We start from the raw sequence: 18742 nt of genomic DNA, 5'->3' as shown, positions 1-18742 counted from the left end.
AGATTACACTTCACACCATCTTTTACTCTACAGATAATGAGTAGAGGATGCTCAGCAATATAACTACGATGAGAAAACACAGATAGTACCAGATTAATCTCTGAGCATCAGTGCATCGTCAGTACGAGATGCTAAGCAGAAATCAAATTGACATCATATGTCTTCCTTCACAGTTTATACCAATGGAACCGTAATCTAATTTACTGTATGTGTGTGTGTGTGTGTGTGTGTGTGTGTGTGTGTTTGTTCAAAGTCACTCTTTTCTCCGCTGGATGTGAAATGGTGTTTCTTATTCGTTACACATTCTTGCGTGCTGGACGTAGATCCTTCGAGGACAGGTGGCACACTTTTCGACAGCCTTTTGCGAGCTGATAATTCCGAAACTTTAGGACGGGAGATGTAGGAAATATTCTAAATATGTTTAAAGAAATGACACATCTTAACCGAAGTTACAACTTTATTTTACAAATCTTGGAAGAGAGAGTATGCGACATGTTTTTGGCACATTGCAACCGCTCCAGAACGGCGGTTGTTCTATTAGGAGACACACAAAAGTGGGCGCACAATGTCGTATGCATAGGAGGTGTACCATTTATAGGTCCAGGCGATATTTCCTGGCCTAGGAGCAAACATTAGTATTTACAGTTCACAGTAACTCACTCATGTATAAAGCTACGCCACAGCCGAAGCTGTTTTTGACAGATTTCTCTTGTCCGGTGTAGTGGCACCATTTACTTTATACAGATAATATTTTGATTAAGCACTGTTTACCAGTAATTTTATGTGAGCAATGAAGTAGGTTTCTTGTTTTTTATGATGTGCTTGCCCAAGCGTCTAGTTTTCTATTACCATAACTGATTCACTTTTTCCAAAAGTGACTTGCTTTTAATGATGACAGTTGCTGGCATTAAGGCTAATAAATATTTTGTATTATGACACAGTTGCAAGGTTTCAGTTTCAGTAGTTAATATCTTTGTCCATTAATAGAAACGTTAACCTTTTACAGACGAAAGAGTCTTCGTGAGATACATTTATACACGATCACGGTGATATCTAACATGACAAAACACACATATAATTTCCACCTACATTAAATATATTTATACAATACTCTTAAATTTATACTGATATCAGTTTATGTACACGCATGATTCATAAATACTTTCTTTTGTTAAAAGTTCTGTGGTCCTGAAATAAACCACAAATACCGAGAAAACGAGCTGAGAAAAGTTCATTTCCGTAATACTGTTCGTAAGATAAACTGCTGGAAGGTTAAAAGCCTACAGAAGTACGTGTACTTCGTGAATAGTTCAGGTCCCTTCGCTCAGAAGAAACTCACTAGCATCACATACATCGCACAGTAATCCACAGTACGACGTCAGCAGATTTTCCCGTAGAGTATATATTCGTAGTGTTTTGAGCAGCCTGATTATTAAGCAGGCCAAGAAAGTAACGGAATATATGACACATGATTGCTTCAACAGTTTTACAGGTTTTCTCACAACTGAATTTGTACAGTTCTTTGGCAGATTGTCGTTCAGATTGGTTACTCTCTTTTTTCTTGTAATTTGGCTGTCGAGACTGTTCTAGTCTGTAAGCAACTAAATGAAGCTACCACCTAGATTATTTTTCAGAACGGAGACTGGAAGACAGATTATTAGACATGTCTGTCGAGATGAAAACGGAAGCTAATGTGAACTTGCTGAAACCTAGATATGTTTTTTTTTGTTTTTTTTTTAAACAGTTTCGTCAATGTAGTTTCCATGAGAGTTCCAGTTTCAATAGTTACCTACATATGGTAATTTAAGACCCAGAAAATTTTTTAAATGTGTGTTATAAACGTGTTGCTTTGCGTGTTGCTAAATTTTGTCTGTTGTTAAGTTTCGTCAGTTACTAAAATTGCCGTGCCATTGGTATTTCGCTTAATTTTTCGTAGGGAAAGAAGAAAAGTATAAATTGCGTCCTTACACAGAAAAAGTTCGTCATCTCCGAAGAAGAAAATGAGTTGTCTTGCATGCTCAGGAGTTTCGAACTGGATTATTGCAGGCTTGTTATGAAAATAGACGCAAATGATGAAAAATGTCGCAGCGTCTTCCGTCTGAAATGTTTCTGAAAGCTTCCGACAAGCCAAATAAAACGCAAGGATTTTGGGACAAGTGCAATTCGAAATTTTAAAACGTACTTCACTGGTGAATTATAATCGCCAAGTGACCATTGGCCGACAGACCAATGTAAGCGTACGTTTCTGACTCTACAAAGAAACACTTTAGAACGTCATGACTCAAAACCATATCATATAGGTGCCACGATGATGACAGGTTTGTCTTTATCGTCATCTGACACGTAGAGAAAAATATACAGAAAGCATAGCGTTTTAGACGCAAATGTTAGAGAATTTGATCAGAGAACTGGAGGAGCTAGGAAAATCGTTTGTAGAGCCTGAATGTCAGGCTATCAATTCTCTCCTGTATACGTATGGCTTTACGAATCGCATCTGCCTCCTCATCCCCAAAATACATTTTCTGTCATTGTTTGTGTTATTCTGAACATGAGATGAAAGGAAAGGTAATATTTTGTAAGACCACCTGGCAGTCAGCTACAGTGGTATATTTGAGAAAATTGGTAACGCGTCAGATGAGTACAGTAATATTTCGTCAATTGATAAAGGTGGTACGGGCAAAGTGCTCTGAAACTACAGCGATGCTGGTATATTTCGAACTATCTTATGACACGAATGCACTGGACACATAACGAATGAAATCCGCTGATTTCAAGAAGAAGAGTCTGGCAATTGTTTCGAGTCCACCGCACAAATGTTATCTGCCAATAGTTGTAAGTCACCACTGTGCACTCCGCACGTGAAGCGCCGTCCCGGGGATTCCTGCAGGCAGTGCGCCTCAGCCAATGACGAACCAGCCCGCCAGTGTTGCCACCCGCGAGGTCCTGTCCGCCAGGTCTCAGGTCTCAGAGCCCGAACTGCAGCTGTCGGAGTGGTGATGGTGGTAGCCCTGCTGCTGCTGGTGCTGCAGAGGACCTTCCGGCGAGTCCTGCTGCTGCGGCTGCTGCTGTTGCTGTTGCTGAGCCTGCTGCGGCTGGGCGGACGCCGGGGGTGGCGTCGACGTCTGCCGCTGCGTGCCGGGCGCGGGCTGCGTCTCCTGCTTCCACTTGCTGACGTGGTGCGAGTTCTTGTTGGAGGCGGCTGCCGCCTGCTGCTGCGCCTTCGCCTCCTCCTCCTGCTGCATTCGCTTGTGCTTCGTGCGCCGGTTCTGGAACCACACCTTCACCTGCAACAGCCGGAAACGCCCACGTTTCAATACCAGCCGCTCATCTAGCGTACGATTATTACAAGAGACTCAGGAATGTGTACTAGCAGTCGGCCTTAAGGGGGGCAGGACGTCAAACGGATCGACTTGGAGCAGGAGAGGCACCACAGGGCATTTTAATTTCCACTGTGTATACTTTCACAAATAAATTCTTACAACTTTGTCAGCATGAGCAGGAAGAATTCAAGATTCACATTCATAGCAATGAAAGTTCAAAAACATAACCAAATAATTTTTTTTACAAGTGGAATTTGATAATTTTTTTACTTACTATTGGCTGCATTTGTTGCTATAGGTACACGTTTCCTCGTAAGTAAGAGAGATTGTTTGATGAATTTTGCATAGCATACAAAACATACTTACAGGTGTGTGAAACTCGAGAATTTATTTAATTTATGGAAAAATGAATGAGCTGTTACATTTTAAACTTCATGTTTAGAATAAATTCAAATTTTATAATTATTTATCTCAACTTTCATCACAGATTTTAATAGATTTCGAAAATTCTAGAGTTTTGCATTAAGGTGTTTGTGTTTAACAAGCAGTGCAAAATTCGTGGAAGAATCTCTCTTACTTATGAAGAAAAGTGTACCTATACCAACAAATGAAACCAATAGTAAGTGAAAAAAATTATGAAATTTCACATATAAAAAAATTTATTTCCTGATGTTTTTGAGCTTTTACTGCTACGAGTGTGAATCCTGAATCCTTCCTGGTCTTGCTGACAAAGTTTTATGAATTTATTTGTAAAAGTATAGACAGTGGTGTCTCTCCTGCTCCAAGTCGGCCCGTTTGACGTCCTACCCCCATTAACCAGTGACGTAGTGAAGACGCTGAAAATGACGTAAACAACATGGCTACTGTAACTTCCTGCTACAGGCGGTATTTTGAAACAAACATAAACAACACAGTTTTGGTTACGAGGAGTTACTACATCGGGAAGAAAAGTGGTTTGGATTACAAATACTATGATCAATCACATATACTGGGTGAATGAGCTGCCCCCACCGTAGTCGTAATAAGCAAGCCGCAATTCTATATCTGGCCTTCAAAACCACGCGCCAGATTTTCATATTCTCTCTCTCGCTAGCCCTATAGAAAAACATGAGCAGGACCTTTCCTGTGGGGAATTTATTCTATTCAGATTTTGTACTGGGATACGTTTTCGTTGATTGCCATAGTTTCCGAATTGTTCGAGAAAACGGTGCAGATACGACCTTCAAACGCACCTCTACTTCCATACTCATGGCCCATCGGTGAGTGTTTCTAGTATCTTTTCATGCCACTCCCTTCTGCCGCTGTAAAAAAATTTATGACTGTACGAATTATTTTACAGATTCAATTTTTTTGGTCTTCATTGACTGTTTTTGTTACTCCATCAGTTTGGTCGAGCACTTACAGACTGTGAAATTGACGTTTGTCTAAATTTTACGTAATAATTTTGGGGATTTAAACAGGATAAAATAAACGATTACGTCGTTATATTCGTCTAGCGTTCTGACTAAGAAACTATTGTGGTTTTTTGTAGTTTTAGAGTAACATTTACAAAAGTCAGAAAGAGATTTTCACTCTGCAGCGGAGTGTGCGCTGATATGAAATCTCCTGGCAGATTAAAAGTGTGTGCCGGACCGAGACTCGAACGCGGGACCTTTGCCTTTCGCGGGCAAGTGCTCTACCAACTGAGTTTGGAAGGTAGGAGAAGAGGTATTGCCAGAAGTACACCTGTGAGGACGGGACGTGAGTCGTGCTTGGGTAGCTCAGTTGGTAGAGCACTTGCCCGCGAAAGGCAAAGATCCCGTGTTCGAGTCTCGGTCCGGCACACAGTTTTGATCTGCCAGGAAGTTTCATTTACAAAAGTCGTTTGATTTTCTTTACTCTCATGGGAATTTTTAAGTTAATAATGATAACGAAATAGCCGACTATGCTAATGGCGTGCTATCCCAGACATTGGAGACCAAGAAAGGTCGAATATCGGGAGCTGTTCGTTTAATCGGAAATTTTTGCACAGTGGTAGGAGGGAGTGCAACAACAACAACATACCAGAAATCTTGACTCGTAAGGGAGGAGTGTGGCGGTGGACCTGCGTTTGGAGATCAGTCTTATACGTTTGTCTTGCAAAGCTCGACAACCTGTGACTCCATCTAAAACCTACCGCAATACAAAATTTCACTACATTAAATTTTCTGCGGAAAGTTCTTGTTCATTTTTTTCTGTTGGAGTAATAATGTGCGCGTAGCGAGCAAGAGAATATGAAATTCTCGTGCGTGGTTTTGAAAGGCCAAGTACAGCGTTGTGGGCTGCCTACAACGACATCGGTTGGGGCAGCCGAATGACCCTGTATAAGGGGCAAGCAAGAAAAAACCGGGCCGAAGGCTGTGAAATGAAAACCACTGAAAGGTTCGTAATGTCATTGTCTACGGAGAAAGAAGTGCTCGGTAAAGAGAGCCCAGGCCACAAGCTCGCCGCTAGTGGGAGATAGGCGCGCACACCCACGTGTCGACAGAAGGGAAAAGTGTACTCTTCAATCGTCTCCTACACTCAGTAGTGCTGCAAACGTAGAAATGAAGGCTTGTAAAGAAGAGAAAACAGGTATTGTGCGTTTGCTTACAGTGGAAGGAGTGCAGGGAACGTAAATTCGTCGAAGAATGGCCCAGGTAACCATGTGTGCGAAAAGCAATGCCCGTTCGTTGCAGAGATCAAGGCGCAACACAAGCGATTCTAGGAAGGACGGATATCTTTGGCCGATGACACATGATCTGGAACGCCACACTACGTTCCCAATACCATTGTCCAGTAGATGGTGGATCTCATTATCGAAGACCGCGTCGGAATTGCAAAGGACATGTAATGCTCTCAGTACACTTGTGTCATTTTTCAATGAAGTTCCGTTCTTCGCACTACTTCCGCTGTTAGGAAACGCACTATACCCCTTTGCTCTCCTCCTGAAGCCTCCATTTCTCTGTTTTCAGCACTACTGAATGCAGTGGACAGCCGATGCGCAGACAGACTCGCTCTGTCGTCACGTGGTACTTCGCCCACGTGGCTCCAGCGTCGACTCTGGGGTCTCAGCGCTCTTTATGGGGCAGTGGCATCAGATCCCGACAGCTGTTTTCATTTTAAACCCACCATTTCGTTTCATTCTGAGCGTCCCTCATAAACGAGAGAAACGTTTTTTGGAAAGAAATTGGATCGAGTATTGTAAAAACAAGTCCTACTATTGCAGTGGGCATCACGACACACAGGACGAATTATGTTCGCAAAAAAAAAAAAAAAAAAATCTTGCCTATTATTAGAAAATAAACTTTAGCTGTATAGTTCGAGTAGAGGATGCGATACGAGTTCTGAATATAACCTATGTAGTCTACATTTAAGCAGCAAACCGTAAAAGCGTTTGACAAGAAAAACTATTTGTCGCGAAGTAAGCGAACAAAGTAGCGTAAAAACAGCTCTACGATTTAGAGTAGTTCACGATACACAGTACGAAGTAAAACATATATGCCTATAATAAGGAAATCGAAGGTATTACCGGAAAAAACACTTCAGTTCAAGTGGAGATTGCGATACACGTTTGCGAACATTTGTATGTATGAGCAGTAAATGGAAACGGTTATCACACAAGAACCATAATTATTTATTGGAAAAACACGAACCGAGTACCGTAAAAAAGGTATTTATCTAAAGAACAAATAGTCTGTTAAATTTTGTAAATACCATTATGCCACTGTACAAATCCGGCGGCCAGTGTTGCAAATTCCTCTCGACAAGTACTTCCACTTACAAGAATATGAATCCAGCAACAAAGGGAGTTCTGCAATACACACACACAGGAGAAATATTTTGATCATCTTGTGCTCAATTGTAGCACATACTCAGATGTAGCAGACGGTGCTCTAAAACGCACTCCACATTATTCAAAAAGGGAGAAAATAAAACCCAATAAACTGGAAGTATATGTAAGGAATAAACCGCAAAGTAGAAAATACTATAATAGTCGACTTCTATAGGAGTCACTTGAAGGACAGTATTATATAAACATAAATCCAAAAATGATTCAAATGGCTCTAAACACTATGGGACTTAACATCTCAGGTCATCAGTCCCCTAGATTTAGAGCTCCTTAAACCTGAGTAAGCTAAGGACTTCACACACATCCATGACCGAGGCAGGTTTCGAACCTGTGATCGTAGCAGCATCGCGGTTCCGGACTGAAGCGCCTAGAACCGCTCGGCCACAGCGTCTGGTCTAAGAGTTCCCAAATAAATGCAGCAAGTTTTTTATGTAATTTTGTCTCTGGGGCACATTGACAGTGGCGACAGGCGGTAAATGTCCAAAACGAAAGTTCCCTATGGCTTCAACTGATTTCCAGAGACGTCTTCGAAGAACCTGCATTATTTTTACGTCCTCATTCCATGCGTATGTTGCGCCAGTTCTCAAAATAATCCAGATTTTTCTCTTCTCCAAACCACAACATCCGTGTATCACCGTCACGTCGAACAACGCTGCCTTAGGCACCGAAACTTTTCTCAGCCGTGTCTGTTTAAACGTGTTTATTTCTGACGAGCGTACAAGTTTTCGTGTGTACACGGAAATCAGGCTAGCGCATTGAATTAGGGGGTCCTAAATATCGGGAGTATCGCAGCCAAGCGAAAAATGCTCGGGCGCCGAACATTAACTGCATCCTCCTCCTCTCGACGCAGCACAATAGAATAAAAAAAGTAGCAGCGAGAATACGAGACACGCAATTCCTCAATCGAAAGTTTGCCACCCGTGACAGCTTTTATAGCAGATTTCCTTCCATGTCGCGGCTCAAAAAGCTGAAGTTCGTCGGCAAGAACCGGGCCGCTTCGAGATACAACGTTAACAGAGAAAGAAAAGGGGAGAAAAAAAACTAAATAAATAAAAAGAGCGGGGAGGAAAGAATGACAGAGAGACATCCCAGCAGGAAAGTTCTTTTGAATTTTTATTTGACTACATAAAAGTGGGGCTCCCCCGGGCGGCGGCGCGTTTACAAACCATTAAGCAGCAGAATGATGGCGCCGCGCGACAATGGACTCCCGTCTCCGCCAGGCCCACACTCCTCTCACTATTATTACACAAATTTTTGCTCGATACCGCGCACACCACTCGCCCCTATTCCTCCCATTACTCCCGCGGCGCGGATGCACCGGAGGAAAACGAAAAAAAAAAAAAAAAGGAAGAAGAAGAAACGAAGGGCCGTTTCGCGCGCGGGTGTCCGTCAAACATGGCAGCGCGCGAGGGCGAAAAAACGAATAGACAAATGAAAGAGATTGCTGCTGCTGTACTGCCTCGAGAAGTGGGACCGAGAGGGCGGCGACCGTCGGGTGGGATAGTCCACAGCGCTTCGGGCGCCAGCTATCGCAGCCCGCGTTTTATGGATTGCCCGCGCGCCGCTAATGATATGTGGAGAGAGTGCGGTGCGGATTTATCTAACGAGTTAATGGCGGCGCAATTACTGGACGCGAAGCGCGCGCAGTTGGGTTATGGCGCCTTGTTAGCGCCCAACGGGACCTGCTGCCGCCACCGCCCCCGCCGACTCGCATTACCTCTCGTGCCGAACTCTCCGCCGTGCTCCACGGCATACGCGCTGCCCGGGTAAATAATCGGCAATTAATACACTGGTGTCCAAAATTATTTTACTACAAAATAGTATAAACAGGTGACAGTTACGTAGAAACAATGTAAAGAATACAAAACGTAAGCAATTGGAACATGCACAACTGTAGACAAAAACGTTATTCGTTTTTTTTCATCTAAAAGGATTTGCACACACATTGTGACAACTGGTTAATGTGCTCAGTACGGGGTGTGACCACCTGTGGCAGTAAGTAAGGGACCTTCTTCTTCGACATCTTGGCCAAGTACAGAGCTTATTTTCCGAAATCGAAATATTTACGACTTTTGGGAAACGAAAGCAATACCGACGATTATGTCAATGTGTAATTAGTTCTGCGAAGTATAAATATTGATACCTCTCTCTGTAGGTTAGCTTCCTTTCACGCCTACTAATTGCGATAGAAACAGTCCATCGCCATGGGAGCAAGAAGAAAGGAACGATGTAAAGAGAATGCGAATGTACTCTAATCATTTCTTTTTGATCACAACATTTGAGCCTACAATTGCATACCCAAAAGACAATAAGGAAAGAAGAAATGGGTATGTGAACGTTTGAAAAGAAGAACGACGTACTCCATATTAATTTACTCTCTAAAATGCGATATTTCTTGCAGCGAAACATTAGTTAATAAAGTGTAGCGTGACAATGTTCAAAACATGACTGAAAACACGTTCACCAAATAGAGATTAGAACATCTATGATTGACATGTCATCTAAAGTCGACGTACAATTTTAAAATGTTAGAAATAAGTGAATGAAGTAATACAGAATGCTGTGCTTGTAACGTATGTTGTTGTTCTACATTGTTTAGCTCTGGCATTTACAGGGAAAGCATCCTAGGTTTTGGAGGGAAAACCGTAATTGTAATGATCTGCACTACAACAGAAACAAGAAGCACAACTTAAAAAACAACTTGCGTAATTGTTATAAATGCTTTTTTTAAATTATTTTGAACAATTAGTTCACGAGGCCATTCAAATTGTAAATGGTTACGAAGACACACTTGACCTCTTAGCCACAAATAAACCTGAACATCACGACGGATACAGGGATTAGTGAACACAAAGTCGTAGCGAGGCTCAATTCCGTAACAAAGAAATTCACCAAAATTAAACGCGAAATATATCTATTTATAAAAGCAACTAAAAATTCGGTTTACGTCTTTCTAAGAGACAGTCTCCAATCCTTCCAAACTAAAGAGCATATGTGGCTTAAGTTCAAAGAAATAGTATCAACAGCACTCGAGAGATTCATACCAAATAAATTAATAAGAGACGGAACTGATCCCCCTTGGTACACAAAACACGACGGAAAGCTGCTGCAGGATCACCGAATAAGGCAAGTATAATTTGACGAACGCAAAATGTCCAAGATGGCGAAGTTTTACTGAAGCTCGAAATTTGGTGCGGATTTCAATGCGAGATGCATTTAATAGTTTCCACAACGAAAGTCTCTCTAGAAAAGTGGCGGAAAATCCAAAGAGATTCTCGTCCTATGTTAAGTAAACCAGCTGCTGCCTGACGATAGCGAGAATGACGACTCTGAGGCACAACAACAGATCCGAAGACAAGATCAAGAGGAATACCGGAACAACAACATGGCATATCCCTTCTCCGAAGAAGAAGTAGCCGCTCAGATAAATGCTCTTAAAAGAGGCAAGGCTCCTGGCCCAGACTGCATCACTGCAAAGGTGGTACAATTCCTGGCCCCCCAGCTGGTAGCACCTCTCACAAAGTTATACGAGTGCTTGCGGCTCGGGAACTTCCCCCAAATATGGAAAAAGGCCACAGTAGTAATAATTAAGAAGGGCCCAGACAAAGACCCCCAAGAAGCCAAGTCCTTCAGGCCCATCTGTTTACTGGACACACTGGGGAAACTTTTTGAGAGGTTGCTGGCAGACAGACTGGCAGCACACCGAGTGTTGTGCGGGATGAGCGACAGACAGTTCGGCTTCAGGTCCGGGAGATCGGCGTCTGACGCCATCGCCCTGGCTGCGGAGGTCTGTGCCTCAACCTCGCACAAATACGTGGTCGGCATCATGGTGGATATCAGTGGCGCCTGTGGTGGCCCTCGCTCTTCTCCCGCTTGCGAGAGAAGGAGTGCCCGGCGTCGCTATATGGCTGTCTCAGGAGCTATTGTGAGAATAGGGAGCTATCGTCCCCTAGCGGGAGACTAAGTAAAAATATGACCAAGGGGTGTCCGCAGGGATCTGTCCTGGGGCCACTCTTCTGGGATATTAACATGGAACCCCTCTTGGACAACCTACAAAACAGCGATGATGTGCTAGAGGGCATAGCCTGCGCGGACGACCTCCTCCTGCTGGTTGGCGGCCGTAGCCGCGAAGACTTAAGAGCCAAAAATTGAGAGGGTCATATCAATCCTGAGTACATGGTGCCACATGACCAAAATGTAGATCTCACCAACCAAAACCATGTACTTACTCCTGAAAGGACAATTAGTCAGGAATCCGACTGTAAGAATAGATGGCTCACCAGTTCTTCGACGCCATGAGGCGCGATACCTGGGAGTAGTCGTCGATGAGAGGTGGACTTATACATCACACATTGACACTGCCACACAGAGACCATTAGAAACACTAAACAATCTAATGGCGATTGGACATAAACGATTCCACCTGCCACCAGAATTAATCAATCTAGATCATAACAGCATTCTTACATCAGTCGTAGGATATGGGTCAGGAGTCTGGGCCCACAGACTCACGAGGGTCATGCCTGCCGTGGCTGTGAGAAGAGTGCGGCGGAACATGCTTCTCAGATCAGTAGGGGCATATAGCCCAGGGGGAGCGCTAACAGTACTAATGGGGCTCTGTCCGCTCGATATAAAGATGAGAGAGCAAGCGACGTGGTATTGGGTTAAAAAGGGAAACAGGTATAAGATAATTCATCTAATAGAGATTCACGTGGGAATGAAGAAACTGGTCGCAGAACATACGAACTGCTGCCCAATATCAGGGAGAGACTGCAATTAAAACACTTCACACTGTCACGAGGACTGCTGCACTTTCTCACAGGCCATGGACCCTACCATGCATACCTATGCCGGTTCGGGAAACGGGCTACACCAGCGTGTGATTGTGGGGCCACACCAGGCACCCCTGAACATGTGGTATACGAGTGCCACCTCTTCGACGACGTAGCGGCGCAATTACGCCACCAGCTACCCGACCACGACGCGTACCACCTGCTCAGTCATGAGGACCATTTTTCAATCCTGAACAGGCTAGATCTCACTTAAAGTGATAAAGGAGTTTCTTAGGAACAACGACTAAGATATCATCGCAACCGATCTGACTCCGAGCACCTGTCCCGTTTGCGCCGAGGCGTGGACTTGGCCAGCCGCCTCACCGCTAGAATCCGCCACGTCTGGGATTAGGGGGAGGGTGCGCCCTATGACCGACCTACACACTCACCGATTTTGACACTAGGTTAAGTTAGGATAGATGGAGGATAGGCAACACTAGCATAGTACTGCAGCGGTCAACAACTCCGGCCAGCCCGGTGCCAGGGGCACGTTCACCAGGATTAGCTCGGTAAACACGACCAACATCATAGGTTTATACGAGGCTATCCACAAAGCACATTACGTTTTCGTTTGTGTCCGTTAGGGGCGGGGCTAGGGCGGCCATCTTGGCGTCATGGCATTCCGGCGCTCAGTCGGCATCCTGCCGTGCTAGTGAGAGGTTCGTGCTGTACTCCGTTGAGTTACTGTGACAGTTTGAAATGTCAGCGTTAATTGAAAATGCCGCGAAGTGTGAAGTGCGTGCTGTAATAAGGTTACTGATTGCAAAAAACTGTACACCGATAGAAATCTATCGGCAGCTTTGTGAAGTGTATCGGGACAACATAATCACTGAAGGTGGAGTGCATCAGTGGGTCATAAAATTTAAAAATGGCCGAACTAACGTTCACGACGAAGAGCGAAGTGGAAGACCCAGCATAGTGACTGCCGAACTTGTCGAAAAAGTCGATGCCGCGGTCCGTAAAAACCGTAATTTCACAATAACGGAACTCTCTATGAGTTTTCCACAAATTTCACGAAGTTTGTTGCACGAAATCATTACCGAAAAGCTTGGTTACCACAAGTTTTGTGCAAGATCGATACCAAAAATCTTGACAGAGATTCACAAAAATTAGCGAATGGCTGCAGCGTTAACGTTTTTGGACGCTTAAGAGAAAGATGGCAACTCATTACTCGATCGCATCGTTACTGGTGACGAAACATGGGTTAAGCATGTGAACTGCGAGACAAAATTGCAGTCAATGCAGTGGGGGCACACAAATTCCCCCCAAAAAGCCAAGAAATGCATGCAGACAATGTCGGCAAGGAAGGTGATGGCGACTGTCTTTTGGGACAGAAAAGGTGTGATTTTTTAGGATTTCCTGGAAAGAGGCACTACAATAAACTCTCAAAGGTACTGCCAAACTCTGCACAACCTCAGAAGAGCAATACAAAACAAGTGCAGGGGAAAGTTGGGCTCAAAGATCTTGCTGATTCACGACAACGCCCGGGCCCACACGGCAAATGCCACTCGTGAAGTTCTCGAATCTTTTAAGTGGCAGTTGTTTCCTCATCCGCCGTACAGTCCTAACCTGGCACCTAGCGACTTCCACTTATTCCCAGCAGTGAAGAAGTGGTTGGCTATGCAGCGTTTTTATGACGACGCACAGCTACAAGAAGAGGTAACCACTTGGTTGAAGGCGCAGGCGGCCGAATTTCACGACGAAGGAATTTCCAAGCTCGTCCATCGCTACGATAAGTGCCTTAATTTAAATGGCAACTATGTACAAAATTAGTATTTAAGTGTGGCTTTCATCTGTATATAATAAAAAAAATTCCATACTTTATTTATTTTTAATTCCAAAACGTAACGTACTTTGTGGATAGCCCTCGTACAACGCTAGCACGTCTGTAACGTTGCAGGTGGATTAGCGTAAGTAGAAATAGAACAACATAGTAAAGACATAATAGTAGTGCCCATAGTGAGAGCAAAGTAACTAACATAGAGTAAGCTGTAGTATTAACACTTGAATTGTATCAATTAGGACCCACTAATTGCATAAGGTGGTGGGTTGTTATTTATCATATACAGGGTGAGTCACCTAACGTTACCGCTGGATATATTTCGTAAACCACATCAAATACTGACGAACCGATTCCACAGACCGAACGTGAGGAGAGGAGCTAGTGTAATTGTTTAATACAAACCATACAAAAATGCACGGAAGCATGTTTTTTAACACAAACCTACGTTTTTTTTTAATGGAGCCCCGTTAGTTTTGTTAGCACATCGGAACATATAAACAAATACGTAATCAGTGCCGTTTGTTGCATTGTAAAATGTTGATTACAAATGGCTCTGAGCACTATGGGACTTAACTTCTGAGGTCATCAGTCCCCTAGAACTTAGAATTACTTAAACCTAACTAACCTAAGGACATCACACACATCCATGCCCGAGGCAGGATTCGAACCTGCGACCGTAGCAGTCGCGCGGTTCCAGACTGTAGCCCCTAGAACCGCTCGGCCACTCTGGCCGGCAAATGTTAATTACATCCGGAGATATTGTAACCTAAAGTTGACGCTTGAGTACCAATCCTCCACTGTTCGATAGTGTGTATCGGAGAGCACTGCAACACACATCGCGTTTCTACAGAATGATCTGCCAACGTTGCTCGAAAATGTCCCACTGGAAACGCGTCGACGTATGGGGTATCAGCATGATGGTGTACCTGCACATTCCGCAATTAACACTAGGCTGACCCTTGACAGGATGTTCGACGGGCGTTTAATAGGACGTGGACGACGCATAAATTGGCCAGCCCGTTCTCCTGATCTTACACCTCTGGACTTCTTTCTGTGGGGTACGTTAAAGGAGAATGTGTACCGTGATGTGCCTACAACCCCAGAGGATATGAAACAACGTATTGTGGCAGCCTGCGGCGACATTACACCAGATGTACTGCGGCGTGTACGACATTCATTACGCCAGAGATTGCAATTGTGTGCAGCAAATGATGGCCACCACATTGAACATCTATTGGCCTGACATGTCGGGACACACTCTATTCCACTCCGTAATTGAAAACGGAAGTGACGTGTATACGTGTACCTGACCCCTCATGGTAATGTACATGTGCGTCAGTGAAAAATACCAATAAAAAGGTGAGAGCATGTGGACGTAATGTGCTGTTCCAGTCTCTTCTGTACCTAAGGTCCATCACCGTTCCCTTTGGATCCCTACGTAATTCGGTGCTCTCCGATACACACGATCAAACAGCAGAGGAATGGTATTCAAGCGTCAACTTTAGGTTACAATATATCCGGATGTAATTAACATTTGCCGGCCGGAGTGGCCGAGCGGTTCTAGGCGCTACAGTATGGAACCGCGCGACTGCTACGGTCGCAGGTTCGAATCCTGCCTCGGGCATGGATGTGTGTGATGTCCTTAGGTTAGTTAGGTTTAGGTAGTTCTAAGTTCTAGGGGACTGATGACCTCAGAAGTTAAGTCCCATAGTGCTCTGAGCCATTTGTAATTAACATTTTACAATGCAACAAACGGCACTGATTACGTATATGTTTATATGTTCAGATGTGCTAACAAAGCTAACGGGGTTCCATTTTAAAAAACTTAGGTTTGTGTTAAAAAACACACTTCCGTGCATTTTTGTATGGTTTGTATTAAACAATTACACTAGCCCCTCTCCTCACGTTCGGTCTGTGGAATCGGTTCGTCAGTATTTGATGTGATTTACGAAATATATCCAGCAGTAACGTTAGGTGACTCACCCTGTATATTGAAGAATAAAGATTTAAAAAAACCAGCGGAAAGGTTTAGTAAGTACCTTTACTGCGCGACAGTGATGAGTAGGAGGAGGGGGAGCCAAGGGCCCCAACACTTCGGAGCAGGTAAAATCGTGGCATACGTCCGGCGTGGCAAATGTCCGGCGTGGCAAGTGTCCGCACACCACGGGCAACGCGTGGCGATTTCTATAGGCGCCAGGTCCGGCCGTTGTAGGAGCTGTTAGGGGCACACGCGCCCAGCACGGAGCAGCGTCGCTTCTAATTTGGCCGGGCGCGGTCGCGTTCGCGGTCGGCAGTAACAGGCGCCACTAAAAGTTAACAGCCGTCGTGCCGCGGACACGCGTTTAACAAACGGATGGCCGCTACCGATACCGATAGCCGGGCCTGCGGTCCCGCCGGCGATGGCAGATAGGCCACGGGCGTCCCTGCCGGAGCGCCAAAAACCCCGGCCCACATCTGCGCTCTTTATCTGCGCGCCAGCGCCGCATCTGTTCTGTAATTCAATTAGACGAGTCGGCCGGAGCGCGCTATCGCCGTCGGCCTACTCCGCGACTCAATGACAACTGCGCGCCACACACAGCCGGGATACGGATCGGCTGCGGCCGTTCCGTCTTATTTACTCGCTGCTCGACGAGCAGGCGCGCCGGCGATACGACGAGAATGCCGGGCGATAACCGCAGCTCTCGGGAGCTGCCGTTCTTGCAGGGCGGGGAAGCACGCCCGTAATGAGGCGGGGCCGCGTTCGCGAGTAACTCTACAGTCCGTGAACAGATCGCCAGCCCGAGATAGCGACCCCTGCCCCAGCTGCAGAAGTAGCTGAAGCGTTAATCAGCCTCGTAACGGAAGGTGCCGGATCCGACTTCCGTTCCTGCCGTCCTCGGTTACGTTTCTGAATTCCCTTACTGTCAGTTTATTGTATACCAAACACTTTCTCGTACTTAGTTTCTAGGGAGCTGAGTTAGGTAATGAATTTAATGTACTACGATCAAAGTACAACACTAACGCGAATTCTTTACAGACGAATGCAAAAACTGATAGAAGCCGACCTCGGGGAAGATCAGTTTGGATTCCGTAGGAATGTTGGAACACGTGAGCCAATACTGACCTTACGACTTATCTTAGAAGAAAGATTATGGAAAGGCAAACCTACGTTTCTAACATTTGTAGACTTAGCTAAAGCTTTTGACAGTGTTGACTGGAATACTCTCTTTCAAATTCTAAAGCTGGCAGGGGTAAAATGCAGGGAGCGAAAGGCTGTTTACAATTTGTACAGAAACCAGATGGCAGTTATAAGAGTCGAGGGGCATGAAAGCGAAGCAGTGGTTGGGAAGGGAGTGTGACAGGGCTGTAGCCTATCCCCGATGTTATTCAATCTGTATGTTCAGCAAGTAGTAAAGGAAACAAAAGAAAAATTCGGAGTAGGTATTAAAACCCAGGGAGAAGAAATAAAAACTCTGAGGTTCGCCGATGAGATTGTGATTGTGTCAGAGACAGCAAAGGACCTGGAAGAGCAGCTGAACGGAATGGACAGTGTCTTGAAAGGAGGATATAAGATGAACATCAACAAAAGCAAAACGAGGATAATGGAATGTAGTCAAACTATATCAGGTGATGCTGAGGGAATTAGATTAGGAAATGAGACACTTAAAGTAGTAAAGGAGTTTTGCTATTTGGGGAGCAAAATAACTGATGATGGTCGAAGTAGAGACGATCTAAAATGTAGACTGGCAATGTCAAGGAAAGCGTTTCTGAAGAAGAGAAATTTGTTAACATCGAGTATAGATTTAAGTGTCAGGAAGTCGTTTCTGAAAGTATTTCTGTGGAGTGTAGCCATGTATGGAAGTGAAACATGGACGATAAATAGTTTAGACAAGAAGAGAATAGAAGCTTTCGAAATGTGGTGCTACAGAATAATGCTGAAGATTAGATGGGTAGATCACATAACTAATGAGGAGGTATTGAATAGAATTGGGGAGAAGAGGAATTAGTGGCACAACTTGACTAGAAGAAGGGACCGGTTGGTAGGACATGTTCTGAGGCGTCAAGGGATCACAAATTTAGCATTGGAGGGCAGCGTGGAGGGTAAAAATCGCAGAGGGAGACCGAGAGATGAATACACTAAAGAGATTCAGAAGGATGTAGGTTGCAGTAGGTACTGGGAGATGAAGAAGCTTGCACAGGATAGAGTAGCATGGAGAGCTGCACCAAACCAGTCTCAGGACTGAAGACCACAACAACAACAACGATCAAAGTAATGCAACACATTTTTTTCTCTGCCAATTTCGGTTGAAAAAATGCGCAATTTGTTGTAGGCCAAAGTGGAATATTCTCGTTTCAGCCCCTACACTTTCCTGAAGTTCCGATTCGTTACTTCCCTGTACGCAGCCCTCAAAATGGCGCCTGTAACGGAGGTGTGTTCCAAGCAGAGCTGCCATGGGGTTTCTTTTGGCGGAAACCAGAGCATCGCAGATATTCATAGGACCTGCAGAGTGTCTACGCAGACCTGGCAGTGAACAAAAGCACGGCAAGTCGTTGGGCGAGGCGCCTGTCATCATCACAAAAATGTCGCGTTAACCTGTCGTACCTCCCGCAGCATACGGTTGTGACTCTACAATGCTGGAATGTATGGACACGCTCACTAAATACGAAGCCGCTGTTGTTTCTCACCGCCCAACACAAGACCACAAAGACCAACGAAGGACCATCTTTACGGAATTGGTTGAAATGGCTCTGAGCACTATGAGACTTAATTGCTGTGGTCATCAGTCCCCTAGAACTTAGAACTACTTAAACCTAACTAACCTAAGGACAGCACACACATCCATGCCCGAGGCAGGATTCGAACCTGCGACCGTAGCGGGCGCGCGGCTCCAGACTGTAGTGCCTAGAACCGCTCGGTCACCTCGGCCGGCTCTTTACGGAATTGCTTGCGTGTTACGAGACTGATCGTGACAATTTT

The 18742-nt window shown here is 44.7% G+C and overlaps 1 protein-coding gene across 1 annotated transcript in view; it reads right to left on the bottom strand.

Moving 5' to 3' along the window:
* Positions 1 to 439: 439 nt before the first annotated feature.
* Positions 440 to 18742, bottom strand: part of LOC124606514 (homeobox protein EMX1-like) — a 322260-nt gene continuing 303957 nt past the window's right edge. Inside the window, exon 3 of the mRNA XM_047138497.1 lies at positions 440 to 3284. Within this exon, the coding sequence (XP_046994453.1) occupies positions 2958 to 3284 (327 nt within the window). The 3' untranslated portion in view covers positions 440 to 2957. The remainder of the gene's footprint in view (positions 3285 to 18742) is intronic.

The sequence above is a fragment of the Schistocerca americana genome, chromosome 3 (genome assembly GCF_021461395.2).
Source record: "Schistocerca americana isolate TAMUIC-IGC-003095 chromosome 3, iqSchAmer2.1, whole genome shotgun sequence".
NCBI lineage: Eukaryota > Metazoa > Arthropoda > Insecta > Orthoptera > Acrididae > Schistocerca > Schistocerca americana.
This window is presented reverse-complemented; position numbering and strand designations above follow the sequence as displayed.